Source organism: Pantherophis guttatus, chromosome 1 (genome assembly GCF_059756535.1).
Source record: "Pantherophis guttatus breed Tessera chromosome 1, ASM5975653v1, whole genome shotgun sequence".
Taxonomy (NCBI): Eukaryota; Metazoa; Chordata; class Lepidosauria; order Squamata; family Colubridae; genus Pantherophis; species Pantherophis guttatus.
In genome coordinates this window covers 16,612,924-16,630,618 of record NC_142063.1, presented here as the reverse complement: position 1 = coordinate 16,630,618, position 17,695 = coordinate 16,612,924, and the positions used below count along the sequence as shown (strand labels likewise).

The 17,695-nt window shown below is 46.3% G+C and overlaps 1 protein-coding gene across 1 annotated transcript in view; it reads left to right on the top strand.

Moving 5' to 3' along the window:
* Positions 1–17,695, top strand: part of HAPLN4 (hyaluronan and proteoglycan link protein 4) — a 31,132-nt gene that overhangs the window by 2,638 nt on the left and 10,799 nt on the right. Inside the window, exons 2-4 of the mRNA XM_060694708.2 lie at positions 4,455–4,560; positions 6,457–6,819; positions 15,978–16,280. Of these exons, the coding sequence (XP_060550691.2) occupies positions 4,455–4,560; positions 6,457–6,819; positions 15,978–16,280 (772 nt within the window). The remainder of the gene's footprint in view (positions 1–4,454; positions 4,561–6,456; positions 6,820–15,977; positions 16,281–17,695) is intronic.

Sequence of the window (17,695 nt, the reverse complement as noted above, 5' to 3'; positions counted from 1 at the left end):
ATTACTGGATTAGGGGACTGGAGGCTAAAACATATGAAGAACGCCAGGGTGGGTTCTAAAATTTTTTACTACCCGTTCTGTGGGGGTGGCTTATTTTGTGGCCGTGGCTTGGTGGGGGGGGGATGTGACTGGGTGGGCGTGGCCAACTTTTTTTTTTACTTTTAAAAGCATTTTTTCTACAACCTTAAGAGGTTGCAGAAAAAAATGCTTTTAGAAGCCTCTGACGATCAGGCAACTCAGCTGGGATCGCCAGAGGCTTTTAAAGGCATTTTTTTTCCTAGAACCTCTTCAACCGGAGTGGTTGCAGAAAAAAATGCTTTTAAAAGCCTCTGACGATCCCAGCTGAGCCACACCATCATCAGAGGCTTTTTATTTTTTAACTTTTAAAAGCATTTTTTCGGCTGAAGAGGTTGTAGAAAAAATGCTTTTAAAAGTTTTTTTTTAAAAAAAGCCTCTGATGAGGTGGGCAGGGTAAGCGAGCGGCGACCGGGCCGGGGACCGGTTCAGGAGCGTGGCCAGTCAATGCTATTACCGGTTCTCCGAACTACTACAAATTTTTACCACTGGTTCTTGCGAACCGGTGAGAACCAGGAGCAACCCACCACTGAAAGAACGGTTTCAGGAACTGGTTATGTCTAGTTTAATGAAAAGAAGGATTAGGGGAGACATGATAGCAGTGTTCCAATATCTCAGGGGCTGCCACAAAGAAGAGGGAGTCAATCTATTCCCCAAAGTACCTGAGGGCAGAACAAGAAGCAACGGATGGAAACTAATCAAGGAGAGAAGCAACCTAGAACGAAGGAGAAATTTCTTGACATTTAGAACAATTAATCAGTGGAACAACTTGCCTCCAGAAGTTGTGAATGCTCCAACACTGGAAGTTTTTAAGATGATGTTGGATAACCATTTGTCTGAAGCGGTGTAGGGTTTCCTGCCTGGGCAGGGGGTTGAACTAGAAGACCTCCAAGGTCCCTTCCAATTCTGTTATTCTATTTCTATTTCTACTCTAATAGAATGGAAGTAGGGCAGCATAAAACTACCCTTCAGATCCTATAGCTTAATGGAGGGGAAATTGGGGGGAGGTGATTTAAAGTCAACCTCAATTATATATTTTTTAATAAGCAAAGATTTAACAGGCCCTGCTGTAAACTCAGCAAAAAGGCACCTGGGATTCACAGTGGCTCCTGAAGTAATGAGATGCTAACAGGATAAGTGAAAATGTTAATTAAAAGTATCATTGCAGGAAGTAAGCTGTTCCAAGTAAAGCTGCCTTTTACAATTGACTGATGGCCATGTTGTCAATCTCTTGTCTTCAGCGTTCATTGGTACTGCCAGGGCTGCCCCCTGCCTACCAAGCATTTTACCATCTCTACAATTCTCTTCCGCAGAGTCTTAAAGCTCTTCTCCCAGGCCAGGGTGATGGGTCTTTTGTTGCTACTGCAATTCACCATCTTCTTGCTCGTTCTATATATTTTATTCTCTTGATTGCATTTTGTTGTTTGGTGTTTATGCTTGGAGCTAGCCAGAATTGGAGGACACTATTTACGACAGGAATGGGCAACTACGGCCCCTTTATGACCTGTGGACTTCAACTCCCAGAATTCCTGGCTCAGGCATTCTGGGAATTGAAGTTGACAGGTTGTAAAAGAGGTTAATAGTTGCTCACCTTTGAGCTAAGCCGAATAAATGAATAAATAAATACTCAACTCTCCCAGATTGAGAAAGCTACCGCTAGGAATAAAGCATAGAGACTCCAGGGAGCATTACTCTGTGGGTTTGGCCACCATTTTGTGTTGTTTTTTTAAAATTTGTTTTTATCTTGCTTTTCTTTTTAAATTCAAATGGGTTGTTTTAGTCATTTTTACATATTTTGATTATTATTATTATTGTGTAAACTGTGCTGAGTCACTATGTGAGATGGGCAACTATGGAATTGGGTATGTCTAGTTTAATGTAAAGAAGGACTAGGGCAGGGGTCAGCAACCTGTGGCTCCGGAGCCGCATGTGGCTCTTTGGGCTCTCTGCTGTGGCTCCCTATCAGGTGATCCCACCACTGGCTGGCCCCGCCCCTCGCCCTCCCCTCCCAGTCACTCCTTGCCTGGCCTGAGACGGTAAGGGCGATGGCGGGGGATGGAGAAGCAGCCAGGGCAGAGACAGATACAGAGAGAGGGGGAGAGAGAGAGACAGAGAGAGATAAAGAGAGAAAGGGGGGAGAGAGGGAGGGAGGGGAGAGAGAGATATGTCAAAAGGATTTTGTGGTTCCCGGTGTTTTTTAGCAACTGGTTCTCTGCCCTAATGACTGGCTGGGTAGGTGTGGCTAAGGGAGGGTCATGTGACTGGTGGAAATGAGTGACATTGAATTGGCCACGCCCACCCAGGTTTTGTGGCTCCCGGTGTTTTCTTTTCTGTGGGAAACGGGTCCAAATGGCTCTTTGAGTATTTAAGGTTGCAAACTCCTGGACTACGGGGTGACATGACAGCAGTGTTCCAATATTTAAAGGGCTGCCACAAAGAAGAGGGAATCAACCTATTCTCCAAGGCACCTGAAGGCAGGACAAGAAGCAATGATTGGAAATTAATCAAGGAGAGAAGCAACCTAGAACTAAGGATAAATTTCCTTGAGTTGGAACAATTAATCAGTGGAACGACTTGCCTCCAGAAGTTGCGGTTGCTCTAATACTGGAACAGATTGAACAACTATTTGTCTGAAATGGCGTAGGGTTTCCTGCCTGAGCAGAGGGATGGACTAGAAGATCTCCAAGGTCCCTTCCAACTCCGTTATTCTTCTTTTTGCATTTTGTATTCTGATGAACTAATAAACATTTTGAAAATGGATTCTGATATTTTTGAAAACAAAAATTCCAATAATAGCCAGTCCATTCAATTCTTTTATTCTAAGGAATGGACTTCTTTATTTTAAAACATAACTGAAATAGGGAAGGAATTTTACCAATTAATCACTGGAACGGCTTTCCTCCAGAAGTTGTGGGTGCTCCATCAATCGAAGCTTTTAAGACATGATTGGACAACTGTTTGTCTGAAATGGTATAGGGCCGTGATGGCAAACCTATGGCATGCGTGCCACAGGTGGCACACAGAGCGAGCATTGCCCTAGCTCAGCTCCAGCCCGCATGTGTGCACTGGCCAGCTGATTTTTGGGCCTTTCGGGCCCACTGGAAGTCTGGAAACGGGCTGTTTCTGGCCTCCAGCGGGCCTCCGGGGAAGTGGGGAAGACTGTTTTCGCCCTCCCCAGGCTCCAGAGGCTTTCTAGGAGCCTGGGGAGGGCAAAAAATGGGCCTACCAGGCCCACCGTGCCATCATGTACCAAAAGCGGGGTCGTACAGGACAGGGTGCAAATTATGGGTGTGGGCATGTGCACGCTCGACCCCCCCGCTTTTGGCACACGATGGCAAAAAAGGTTAGCCATCACTGGTATAGGGTGTCCTACTTGAGCAGTGGGTTGGAGTTGACCAAAACAGCACTGCTGATGACTCAAATGTCATGTGGATAATCATGTGGATTTCAAGATTATACCTATATAATGGTATTGGGAGCCAACCTCTATTCCAACTCCTGAACCGATTCTCAGTGGTGCACATCCATGCCATTTTCTTAGCAACAGTAGGAAGTGGCTCAAATGGTAAAATCCAAATTTTTTTACTACCGGTTCTGTGAGCGTGGCATGGTGAGTGTGGTGTGGCTTGGTGAGCGTGGCAGGGGAAGGATACTGCAAAATCTCCATTCCCACCCCACTCCGGGGGGAAGGATACTGCAAAATCTCCATTCCCACCCCACTCCAGGCAAAGGATATTGCAAAATCTCCATTCCCAACCCACTCTGGGTGAAGGATATTGCAAAATCTCCATTCCCACCCCACTCCAGGGAAAGGATATTGCAAAATCTCCATTCCCACCCCACTCCGGGGAAAGGATATTGCAAAATCTCCATTCCCTCCCCACTCCGGGGGAAGGATATTGCAAAATCTCCATTCCTACCCCACTCCAGGGGAAGGATACTGCAAAATTTCCATTCCCACCCCACTCCAGGGGAAGGATACTACAAAATCTCCATTCCCACCTCACTCTGGGGCCAGCCAGAGATGGTATTTACCAGTTCTCCAAACTACTCAAAATTTCTGCTACCGGTTCTCCAGAACCTCTCAGAACATGCTGGATTTCACCCTCCTGAAATTGCTGCTTGCTGATTTCTATGACATTTTTCTTTAAATGTCCCTGTTTAGCCTACAGCTCTGGTAATCTTTCATTCAAGTACTAACCAAAATAAACCCGATTTAGATTTTTTTTTTTTAATAAGCCCAAGGCAATTGGATACTTCAATTTTAACTGGTCATAATACAGAATATAACCTTCCATAGGCATGGACATACAGTCCTATGTCCATCTGCTCTTTCTGTCTGTGGTGTTCTATTTACTCTCTTTTTGTGTCTCTGCTAGATGCTCCTGGGACGATGCTTGCTGTCTTGTCTTTTCCATCTCCTGATGCTTTCCCACAAGTCTGCGTTGGCCCAGAAAGACCGGAAGAAAGTGGTACATGTGTCTGGTACGTGACAAGCCCCTTTGGCATCTCTTGAGGCCTGATCTGGGTGGGAATCTGATCTGAATCTGGTCATCGCTGTTCATATCTGTCAAATCCCAGATACAGGTAGTCCTTGAATTACAACCCTTCATTTAATGGCTGTTTTGCAGAGGTGGGTTTCGGCAGGTTCTGACCAGTTCTGGAGAACCGGTAGTGGAAATTTTGAGTAGTTCAGAGAACCGGTAAATACCACCTCTGACTGGCCCCGCCCCCATCTATTCTCTGCCTCCCAAATCCCAGCTGATCGGGAGGAAATGGGGATTTTGTAGTAACCTTCCCCTGGAGTGGGGTGGGAATGGAGATTTTACAGTATCCTTCCCCTGCCATGCCCACCAAGCCACGGCCACAGAACCGGTAGTAAAAAAATTTGAATCCCACCACTGGACTTTGAAGTTACAATGGCACTGAAAAAAAGTGACTTACACCGTCATGTTTTTATGACAGTTGCAGCATCTTGGAGTCACAAGATCCCTTTTGCTTTCTGATAAGCAAAATCAATGAGGAAATCAGATACCCTTAACAGCTGTGTTACTAACTTAACAAAGGCAGTGATTCCCTTAACCACTGTGGGAAGAGAGGTCGTAAAATGAAGCCAAGCTCACTTAACAACTATCTCATTGAGCAACAGAAATTGTGGCCATACGTCAAGGACTGCTTCTACATCTGCACCACTTGACTTCCCGAGCTCAGACTTTTTGAGAGCCACGGTGGCACAGTGGTTAGAGTGCAGTACTGCGGCTACTTCTGCTGACTGCCGGCTGCCTGTAATTTGGCAGTTTAAATCTCAGCAGGCTCAAGGTTGACTCAGCCTTCCATCCTTCCAAAGTGTGGTCAAATGTGGACCCAGATTGTTGGGGGCAATAGGCTGACTCTGTAAACCGCTTAGAGAGGGCTGTAAAAGCACTGTGAAGCGGTATGTAAGTCTAAGTGCTATTGCTATTGCTAAGAAAAGGATTAGGGGGACAAAAGCTGTAGTGGTGCAGTGGTTAGAATACAGTATTGCAAGGCTAATTGTGCCAACTGCCAGTAGTTTGATCCTCATCAGCTCAAGGTTGACTCAGCCTTCCATCCTTCCAAGGTCGGTAATTATTTATTTATTTATTTGTTTGTTTGTTTATTTGTTTATTTATTTATTAAATTTGTATACCGCCCTTCTCCTTTCGGACTCAGAGCAGTGAACAGCCAAAATAAAAACATTTGTACGCAAAAGTTAAAATAATTAATAAAACTAATTAAATGAAATTTGGCCCATAATTTAAAATATATCAATAATGATAAATGATAAAAAATCAATATCAAACGTTAAAACCAACATGGAATCAGGATCAGGATATAAGGATCGAGATTGTTGGGGGCAAATATGCTGACTCTGTAAACCACTTAGAGAGGACTGTAAAAGCACTGTGAAGTGGTATATAAGAATCAGTGCTATTGCTATTTCCCCTGTCAGATATTGCCTGCATATGATGCACCAGAGACTAGAAGGGGTTAAGTCTTTACAGACATCACATGTGACTATATCAGCCAATGAACTCTCTTATTGGACTCTTACCTAGAAACCACTTGGATATCTTCCTTTTTTTCTCTCTCTCTCATCTATCTCTCAGCGAGACAACACATGAACTTCTCTCTCCTCTCAACATCTGAGTCATACAGTTAGGGGAAAAATGCAACAGGACACCCTGTTCATTATTGTACGCATGTATATATTTTGTAAATAATAAAACAACCTTTTGAACCTGAAGCTGTATTGACCAAATAACTTCCTCATAGAACCAAATGAGCACGACCATCAATATATATCTGATATCCCCGTTCTAGATTTGAAATTATGTTCAAGGTCTCTGTTCTTCTTTGCAGAGGACGACAGCGGGGCCGTTGTGGTTCAGACAGCACCTGGGAAAGTGGTCACCCACCGTGGGGGCACCATCATCTTGCCTTGCTGCTTCCACTACGATGTGTTGGCCCATGATCCCGATGAGATCCGCTTGAAGTGGACCAAGATGGTGGAGCCCATGTCCTTTGAGGACGTCTTTGTAGCCATGGGGAAGGAGCGCCGAGCCTTTGGAAACTACCGGGGTCGAACCACCCTGCAGGAAGACGGGTCCAGTGACGCCTCCCTCATTATCCGGAATGTCACTCTTCAGGATTATGGGCGCTACGAGTGTGAGGTGACCAACGAGCTAGAAGATGATGTTGGAATGGTGAAACTGGACCTGGAAGGTTGGTGGAGGGTGATGGGTATCTGGCAGGTCACCTCCCTGGGGAGGGCCTGGGGAATGAAGAGTAGATCTGCAGGTAGTCCAAAACTTATGACCACAACTCAGCCCAACATTTCTGTTGCTAAGCAAGACAGTTGTTAAATGAGTTTTGCCCAGGGGTGAAATGCTCCCGGTTTGGACCGGATCGCCCAATCTGGTAGTGATGGAGGAGGGTGGTTCTGAGAACCGGTAGCAAAAATTCCTGCCCACTCCCCCACCCCCATGCCCAGCTGAGCCGCGTGATCATCAGAGACATTTTTTCTTTTAAAAGCCTCTGACGATCCAAGCTGAGTTGCAGGATCATCAGAGGCATTTAAAAGAAAAAAAGCCTCTGCCGATCAGGCAACTCAGCTGGGATCGTCAGAGCCTTTTGAAAGCATTTTTTTACACTTTTTCGCCGAAGAGGTTGTAGAAAAAATGGTTTTAAAAGTTAAAAAAAAAAATTGGCCATGCCCACCCAGTCACATTACCCCCCCCCACCAAGCCACGCCCACAGAACCGGTAGTAACAAATTTTAGATTTCACCACTGGTTTTGCCCCATTTTACAGCCTTTCTTGCCACAGTGGTTAGCAATAGCAATAGCACTTAGACTCATATACCGCTTCGCAGTGCTTTTACAGCCCTTCCTAAGCTCTTTATAGAGTCAGCCTATTGCCCCCAACAGTCTGGGTCCTCATTTGACCCACCTTGGAAGGATGGAAGGCTGAGTCTGGGGTGGGTAAAATGAGGACCCAGTTTTTGGGGGGCAATATGCTGACACTTGTACACCGAGAGTGCTGTGAAGCACTACGGAGTAGTATATAAGTCTATGTGCTATTACTATGGCTATATTGCTGTAAATATGAACCAGTTGCCACGTATCTGAATTTTGATCATGTTACTATAAGTTTCTTTTTCAATGCCATTGTAACTTCGAACCAGGGGTGAAATGCTCCCGATTTGGACCGGATCGCTACTGATCCGGTAGCAATGGCGGCGGGTGGTTCAGAGAACCGGTAGCAAAAATCCCTGCACCCCACCCACCATGCCCAGCTGAGCTGCACGATCATCAGAGGCTTTTTTTTTTTTTAACTTTTAAAAGCATTTTTTCTACAACCTCTTCCGACGAAAAAATGCTTTTAAAAGTAAAAAAATAAAAGCCTCTGATGATCGTGTGGCTCAGCTGGGATCATCAGAGGCTTTTCAAAGCATTTTTTTCTGCAACCTCTTGGCCAAAGAGGTGGTAAAAAAAAATGCTTTGAAAAGTCTCTGACAATCCCAGCTGAGTTTCCTGATCGGCAGAGGCTTTTCAAAGCATTAGAAAAAATGCTTTGAAAAATTAAAAAAAAAAAAAGTTGGCCACGCCCACCCAGTCACATTACCCCCCACCACCAAGCCACACCCACAGAACCGGTAGTAACAAATTTTACATTTCACACCTGCTTCGAACTAAACATGCTGTTGTAAATTGACTACCTGTATTGACATTCAGACTAATTTAAATGAAAGCAGATGACTTTCATTGATGTCTAAAATGGATGAAGTCTTTATTAGTTTTCTTCTGAGGAAAAAAATGGTATTATTTTTTTAATTTTTCAGTACAAAAGTGAATGTGTGGCAGATTATGCCTTTTTATTTCTTATGAAAAGGAATGGGGAACTTCCCCCCTAAGATGGCGACATTGTTTTATTTGTGAGTGAATTTTATTTACTCTGCCTTATTGAAATCTTTTAAATGGACTATTCCAATCTTTCCTGAACAGAAGCTGTCCAGCTGTGTTGAGATTACAGGTAGAAGTTCTCGGTTTACCACCATTTGTTTAGTGACCATTCAAAGTTACAATGACACTGAAAAAAGTGATTTATGACTGTTTTTCACACTTACGTCTGTTGCAGCATCCTCATGGTCATGTGATCAAAGTTTGGATGTTTGGCAACCGCCATGTATTTATGATGGTTTCAGTGTCTTGGGATCATGTGATCCAGAGGTGGGTTTCAGCAGGTTCTGACCAGTTCTGGACAACCGGTAGCGGAAATTTTGAGTAGTTCTGAGAATCGGTAGTAAAAATTCTGACTGGCCCCGCCCCCATCTATTCTCTGCCTCCCAGCCTGCATCTGTTTTCAATGTGACTTTCTGGGAGTGGATATCTGAGTTCTGCCAGGTGGGCATGGGTGAGTGGGCGTGGCCAGGTCGACGCAAAGGATTAGGTGCAGCCGGCTCAGCATGGATGACTCTCGGCAGCTGACTTGGGCCGGCTGGGTGGGTATGGCCAGGTAGGGGGCGCTAGGTGGGCATGGCCTGGTGGGCACAGAAAAGTCACCTCAGGCAACTCGGTACCAAGCAGAACAAAAATCACCCGAAGACATGCTAGCAAACAGGAACCCTGGCTCAGGGGTGAAATCCAGCAAGTTCTGACAGTTTCTGGAGAACCGGTAGCGGAAATTTTGAGTAGTTAGGAGAACCGGCAAATACCACCTCTGGCTGGCCCCAGTAGTGGGGAGGGAATGGGGATTTTGCAGTATCCTTCCCCTGGAGTGGGGTGGGAATGGAGATTTTAATAACCGGTAGTAAAAAAATTTGAGACCCATCACTGATGTGATCCCCTTTTGCAACCTTCTGATAAGCAAAGTCAATGGGGAAGCCAGATTCTCTTAGCAACCATGTTTCTAAGTTAGCAACTTAAGATTCACTTAACAACTGTGGCAAGAAAAGTTGTAAAATGGGGCAGAGCTCACTTAACAAGTGTCTCACTTAGCAATAGAAATTTTGGGCTCAATTGTGATCGTAACTCGAGGACTACCTGCACAACCTCTGGAGCTCCCACATCTTGGCTGCAAATATCTGGATCACTACGAGATGGCAGCAAGTGGATGTAGAAAATCTTTTGGCCACCAGATCCAGCAGACATCTGGATTTTGCAGCCCAGATGTAGTGGTTCTAACCATTTCCTTTTGGCTATTCTGCCTGGGAAGCCAAAGGTTTTAGCACCAAGTCAATTGAAGATGTTGGGTTAATATAACAGTGTGCAGTGTTTCTTTGGTTATTTTTCTCTGGAAACAGAAGGTCCTCGGCTCACCAGGAACCAGATAATTGAAAACATAAATTTAAGTCAATCAGAGATATGAGGTGAGAATTAAATCAATATGTCAGAGACATATGAAAATATGAATGTGCAACAGGGGAGGGGAAGAGAGGGATAAAACTCGAAGTTGCACAACGAAACTAATTCGTAAGAAAATCAGGATATTAAAAAGAAAGGAATTCTTCACCAGGAGTGAGATTATAATGGAGGCAGCTGCAATTGTTCTTTCCCAAAAAACAGGCATTACAGAGAGTTCTTATCTTACAACATTAATAGAGCCTGGAATTGCCATTGTACATCATGACGTTTGTGTACCGAGGCGACTGATACTGCTTTTATTTGTGACAGTTGTTAAGTGAATACCACAGTGAGGAACCGAATCCATTTATTCCTCTGTTTGTTTTTTGACCCAAAAGAAATGCGGTCATATGATCATGAGGATGTGTGAAGCCATCGGAACTCTGGAACCAGGTCATATGTAGCTTTGGGGGGAATCTGTTGTAATGTCAAACGGTCACTAAATGACCAGTTGTTAAGTGAGGATGACTGGTAGACATCGCAAGGGTACAAAGCGAGTTTCCAGCATGAATCCAGGCATATGGAAGAGAAATCCATTAGAAAATATCAATATACAACAGGGGTGTCAAACTGGATTTCTTCGAGGGCCGGATCAGCATTGTAGTTCTCCTCCGCAGCCCAGCGGGGTGTGGGGGAGCGGGGGAGAGACAGGACGGGTGCCTCTGCAGCACTCTGCCGGCTAAAAATGGGCCACACAGGGACCTCGCCGGGCCTCCGCACAGAATGCTGCTGGAGGCCGTGGAGGCTGAAAACAGGCCATGTGGGGGGGGAGGCATGCGGCCCTCCTGTGGCCCGTTTTGGCCGGTAGAGGCACCGTGGGCCTTTGATATTTCCAGGCCGGCCTCGCGGGCCAGATTTAAGCATCCCACGTGTCAGATCTGCCCCGTGGGCCTTGAGTTTGATACCCCTGATATACAGTCTTCATGTAAAGCCAGGTTTTACCTACGTAAGCTAAGATGTTCTACAGCCCTGGTTCTGTGAAATCTCATTCACAAGTTTCTGGGCTTTTTATTTCTAGCTGACAAGCAGCAACTCTGTGTTGCTCTCTGGGAGACTCAGATAGCTATTTCTGAGTCTCCCAGAGAGCAACACAGAGTTGCTGCTTGTCAGCTAGAAATAAAAAGTGTAGGTAAAACCTGGCTAGAAAGAATATGCACATAAAAGCCTACGAAAAAGAAATATATATATATAAAGATCAGTTTGGGAAGACAGCAATAAGAATATTTAAACCCAAAAACTGTCAAGCCTTAAAATATAAAAAAGCAACAACCGGCGATGTCTAAGTTAAATCAGTGTCAACAAAAATTTACAACATTTATCAATGGCCAATTTAGAAAAGGGCCAGCTCATTATTTCCCGTAATAATAGATTGGACACCGTAATTTAAATGACTTTTAAAACTCATCTAAAACCAAATGAAGGCAATATCCGTAGCAAATGAACAGCACAGAGAAACAAGGATCTATTGCTTAATGCTACCTTTGCGCCTGAGGAACATACCTATAGGAGTGTCTGCAGAGTGTGTCCAAAAAGCCAAGATGGAGGTACTGATGGTGCCCCCATGTGATGCTCATGAAAAAGCAGGGGGAGCTTCAATCGCACTGTTGTGGCCACCATCTTGCCTTGTTTAACCATTCCCTGTGGACACCACTGCTTGAAACCCATGGGCCACGGTGGCAGCCAATAAGTCTATGCAGATTCTCCGTCATCCAGGTCATGGTTGTCCCAAAGGTGCTTTTTCAGGAGGGAACTGGACTTCCTTGATTTTTCTTTGAAGACGAATTTCGCTTCTCCATAAACTTTTAGCTATGCACTTTGAGATAAATACCCTTTGAATGGCGTGGGATAGGGATGGGATTGAAAAATTTTAGCAACTGGTTCTCTGCCCGGTTGCTGGGTGGGCGTGGCCACGGGGGTGTGGCCTAGTTGGCTTCCTGCACCACAGGGGGGGGGCGTTTTTGCCATCCCCAGGCTCCAGAGGCTTTCCTCGAGCTTTGGGAGGGCGAAAACAGCCTCCCCTGGGCTCTGAAGGCCAGAAATGAGCCTGTTTCCGGACTTCCGGTACTTCCAGTGGGCCCATTTTTCGCCGTCCCAGGGCCTCCGTGCAGGCCCTGCACTTACCTGGCATTCAAAACAGGCCACGTGGAGACTCCTGGGAGGGGAGGAGCAGGGTGGGCGGGGTCAGTCAGTCCTTGCAACTACCAGTTTGGCGAACCAGATTAAAATTAACATCCGGTTCACCTGAACTGGTCCAAACCGGCTGAATCCCACCCCTGTGTGGGACTACGAACAGATTTCCAGAAAGATTGCAGACTACAAGAACCATTTGCACGTCAGTTGGAGATGCAGACAACACAGATTCATTCCCAACAGCCTTCTTCTGTTTTCAATGTGACTTGCTGGGAGTGGACATCTGAGTTCTGCCAGGTGGGCATGGGTGGGTGGGAGTGGCCAGGTCGACACAAAGGATTAGGTGCAGCTGGCTCGGCACGGATGACTCTCGGCAGCTGACTTGGGGCGGCTGGGTGGGTGTGGCCGGGTAGGGGGCACTAGGTGGGCATGGCCTGGTGGGCACAGAAAAGTCACCTCAGGCAACTCGATACCCAGCAGAACAAAAATCACCCAAAGACATGCTAGCAAACAGGAACCCTGGCTCAGGGATGAAATCCAGCAGGTTCTGACAGTTTCTGGAGAACCGGTAGCGGAAATTTTGAGTAGTTAGGAGAACCGGCAAATACCACCTCTGGCTGGCCCCAGTAGTGGGGAAGGAGTGGGGATTTTGCAGTATCCTTCCCCTGGAGCGGGGTGGGAATGGAGATTTTGCAGTATCCTTCCCCTGCCATGCCCACCAAGCCATGCCCACAGAACCGGTAGTAAAAAAAAATTGGATTTCACCCCTGCCCTGGCTGGACACCATCAAAGCTGACAGCAGCCATAGCATAGAACAAATCAAAGAAGCAGTGCAAGATTGGAAGATGTGGAGAGGCCCCCTAGAATCACCAAGAGTCGGACATGACTGAATGGATAACCTCATCGTCATCATCGTCATTACAGATATTATTTTATGGCAGCCAAACCTTCGGAGTCTGGCAGCACCTTTGCTGACTAATTTTATTAGAAGGCATAAGCTTTAGTGACCTATGAAATGTTTCAGACGTAACCTTAGAGGCTCAGAGAATCCCTTCACCTGCCAACACTTTCTCTGACTTTTGCTGCTGCATTAAATCAATATCTCATTTCGCTGAAAATATATGTTCAGCTGAAGTCTGATGAGATTGAGTTAGGGTGGGATGATGATGGAGAAGAGAAGCGGCTTGATGCAATCAAATAGGATTCTGTTGGAAGTACGAACTTTGCTTTTAAAAAAATAGTTCAGCTAAGGCAGAATTCCTCAATCTTTCCAGCTTTACGGACTGGTCAGGGGGGGTAGAGGGGATGATTCCATACGAGTGGCGGGCACGCCAGTGGTGGGATTCAGCCGGTTCTCTCCAGATTGCGCGAACCGGTAGCCCCGTCCACACATAATGTGTGACTACTGCACATGCGCAGAAGGCCATGTGCATGTGCAGAGGTGGCGCGAGGGAGAGAAGCGAGTGTGCGTGCCCACACGCACTCACATTTAGGAACCAGTAGGGAAGGTAAGTGAATCCCATCTCTAGGGCATGCGTGTTTGCCCGCATTTACCTGCTGCTTATGGATGTAGAGACACATGCATGTGCTCACCCACCACTTCCATGGCCCGGTTTTGAATAGCTCAAGGCCAGTGGTGGGTTCCTCCTGGTTCGGCCCGGTTCAGCCGAGCTGGTAGCAGTGACGACATGATGTCACCGAACTGGTTCTCTTTGTTTGGGTGCTGGGCCCTCCCGCCAGCCCTGTGTTATTCTTACATTTTATTTGGCCCCGCCCCCAATCTATTCTCTGCGTCCCGAGTCGGCTAGAAGGAAAAAAACTGTTTAAACTCTTGCCTTGGGCTTCAAAGGACCGCCCTACAGCTGATCAGTGTTAAAAGGCATGGTGGTGGTAGACCAGTGCGCTCGAAAAACAAATGGGTAGACCGGTGCCTCCAAAAACAAGTGGGTAGACTGGAACCCTCCAAGAACAAATGGGTAGACCGGTACAGCTCTGCAAGCAGTTAAAAGCCTCTGGGTAGACCAGTACCTCTGCTAAATCCTAAAGAATTGTCACATGACCATCAAACCACGCCCACAAAATAAGCCACGCCCACAGAACCGGTAGTAAAAAAATTTAGAACCCACCCCTGCTCAAGGCCCAATAGTGGGCTGCGGCCTGGGGGTTTGGAGACCCCTGAATTAAGGAAAGCACATCTACTAAGGAAGGTGCCTATTTAGCATTGCAATCTCAAATTAATTGTCCCCCCTCTCCAGTTCTCGCTTTCTGCCATGGGTGCAGGTGTTTCTGAGATCTGGCTCCCCGGAGCCTAGTTGGATTGCTCAATTCATTCAGACAAGACCCCCATCAGGGAGTTTCCATTGCTTCTCGGCATCAGTTGTGGGCCCGGCCTAGCCTCACAACTGTAGCATTGCCCATCTGTTTCGTTTGATGGATTTATATCTATGTAGGATGCATCATGTATGCAAGGAGGGATTCTGCACAGGGAAGTTTCTTGGTGAAAATTAGATTTATACCTAGGGAGGGAGGGAGGGAGGGAGGGAGGGAGGGAGGGAGGAAGGAAGGGAGGGAGGAAGGAAGGAAGGAAGGAAGGAAGGAAGGAAGGAAGGAAGGAAGGAAGGAAGGAAGGAAGGAAGGAAGGAAGGAAGGGGTTTGCTGCTGAATATAAGACCATCTTGAAAACCTAACAACGTTTCTTTCTATCCCCTTTATACAGTGGTGGGATCCTGCCGGTTTAACAACCGGTTCGGTGATCGCTCGCTTTGCGCATGCACACGCCTGATGCACGCTATGCGTATTTGCGCAGTTTTATGAAAACTTATCTTCTGCGTTACTGCTGGGGAGTAACACAGTTGAGGCACGTCAATCTGCCCTGCCACGTGAATCAGCTGAGAAGATATAGGTCAGCATGCGGGCCCACCTGATCGTCAGAGCGAACCGGTTTGCTCCCAGCTGATCGTCGGAGCTACCTGTTCGCCTGAACCGGTCCGAACCGGTAGAATCCCACCCCTACCTTTATACCAAGGAGAATCAAGCCAGAGTTATTTTGAGATTTTTTTCTCACACCCTCCAGTTTCCCAGGATAGACTCATTGTTTTTTTCCTCTTTCAATGGCTCCTGGCCTGGTTCAAAGTTATCTCCCTATATGGGATTGTTTCTCTCTCCTTCCTTCCTTCCTTCCTTCCTTCCTTCCTTCCTTCCTTCCTTCCTTCCTTCCTTCCTTCCTTCCTTCCTCCCTCCCTCCCTCCCTCCCTCCCTCCCTTCCCTTCCCTTCCCTTCCCTTCCTTCCTCCCTCCCTTCCCTCCCTCCCTCCCTCCCTTCTTCCTTCCCTCATCTGGGAGATCTTACTATGTTTTATTTTGTTCCTTATTGTATTTTTTTTTTTAATGGTTGTACTTTTGAGGTGCCCAGAGGCATTGGGAGTCAGGCAGCATACAAATTGTAATGGTGGTGGTGATGATGATGATGATGAAGAAGATGACAACAATGATGACAGTTGGGATTTGAGGATTTATGGTCCTTTAAAATCTAGGATTGTCTGATCCTATTGACATGTTTTCAAACTTTCCAGAGTATGATGTAACCCTCAATTTCCATGTGGGCATCCCTCTGTAAGGCATTAGTTTTGTCCCAATAGAATATTTGTAGCTCATAGTTGAAATGAGAAGTCCTTGGTGCTCTCTGAACCTGATTGTTCTCTTACAGACATCTTATTACCCAGCTAGGTAACATCTTCAGTGTATTTTGTCCTCTTGGAAATCCAATCCTTTGGGAAGGCATCACGTGTGGTAAGCCTGGGTAAGGTTGGCCTTTGACCTGAACTCCTGAGCTTCCTCTCCCTCTCTTTTAGGGGTGATCTTCCCCTACCACCCTCGCTTGGGGCGCTACTCGCTGAATTTCCATGAAGCGCAGAAGGCCTGCCTAGAGCAGGACGGCATCCTGGCCTCCTACGACCAGTTGCACGAAGCCTGGCTGGATGGACTGGATTGGTGCAACGCTGGGTGGCTGGAAGATGGCTCCGTCCAGTATCCCATCTCCAAGGCCCGGGATGAATGTGGACGAAAAGACACCCCAGTTGGAGTGAGGAACTATGGCTACCGGCACAAAGACCGCGAGCGTTACGATGCCTTCTGCTTTACTTCAAATCTGAACGGTAAGGCCAGCTTTTGTGCCCTGTGTGTGTGCCTTGTGCAAACATGCCTTTTCTTGGTTGCATTCTCTCCCACTGGAGAGCCATTTTGGTGGATATCATAGAGCAGGGGTGGGCAACTGTGGCCCTTTTACAACCTGTGGACTTCAACTCCCAGAATTCCAGGAATTCTGGGAGATGAAGTCCACAGGTTGTAAAAGGGCCACAGTTGCCCACCCCGTCATAGAGTCATAGGGCTAGAAGGGACCTTGGAGGTCTTCCAGTCCAGCCCCTTGTCCAAGGCAGGAGTCCTTATACAATTCTGGACAAACGATTATCTAGTCTTTTCTTGAAAATCTTCAGTGATTTTCAAGAAAAGATCCCAGAGTCCCCACAACTCTGGGAAGCAAACTGTTCCGCCGATTCATCGTTCTCCCTGTCAGGAAATTCCTCCTTACAGGCAGTCCTCGACTTACGACCACAGTTCAGCCCAACATTCCTGTCGCTAAATGAGACCATTGTTGAGGGAGTTTCGCTCCATTTTATGACCTTTCTTGCTCACAGTAGTTAAGTGAATCAGTGCAGTTGTTAAGTTAGCAACATAGTTGTAAAGTGACTCTGGCTTCTCCGTTGACTTTGCTTGTTAGAAGGTCGCAAAAGTTGATCTCACGTCCCTGGGACATTGTGACCGTCATAAATACGAGCCGGTTGCCTAGCATCTGAATTTTGATCTCGTGACCATGGGGATGCTGCAAGGGTTCTAAGTGTGATAAACAGTATAAGTCCCTTTTTCCAGTACTGTTGTAACTTAGAACGGTCACTAAATGAAATACCTATATTTCCTGGTTGAATCTCCCTTTGAGGAGAATTAACAAAAGCCTCTTCTTGTTAATTTTTTGTTTTTGAAGGAAACCAAGAAGCACACACAAATGTGGATGGATAATTTTCCCAGCCAACGTAGCTTAGGCTTTGAAGCAGGGATGAAATGCTCCCGGTTCGGACCGGATTGCCCGATCCAGTAGTGATGGAGGCGGGTGGTTCGGAGACCCGGTAGTAAAAATCCCTGCCCCCCTCATTGCCCAGCTGAGCTGCGCAATCATCAGAGGCTTTTTTTTAATTTTTAAAAGCATTTTTTCTACAACCTCTTTGGCCAAAAAAATGCTTTTAAAAGTAAAAAAAAAAGCCTCTGATGATTGCACGGCTCAGTTGGGATAATCAGAGGCCTTAAAAACATTTTGTTTGCAACCTCTCCAGCTGAAGAGGTTGTAGAAAAAATGGTTTTAAAAGTAAAAAAAAAAAAGTTGGCCACACCCACTCAGTCATATTACCCCGCCACCCACCAAGCCACATCCACAGAACCGGTAGTAACAAATTTTACATTTCACCACTGCTTTGAAGGTTCAGCAGATTGTGACTCACATAATTAGGAGAGGCTTTAA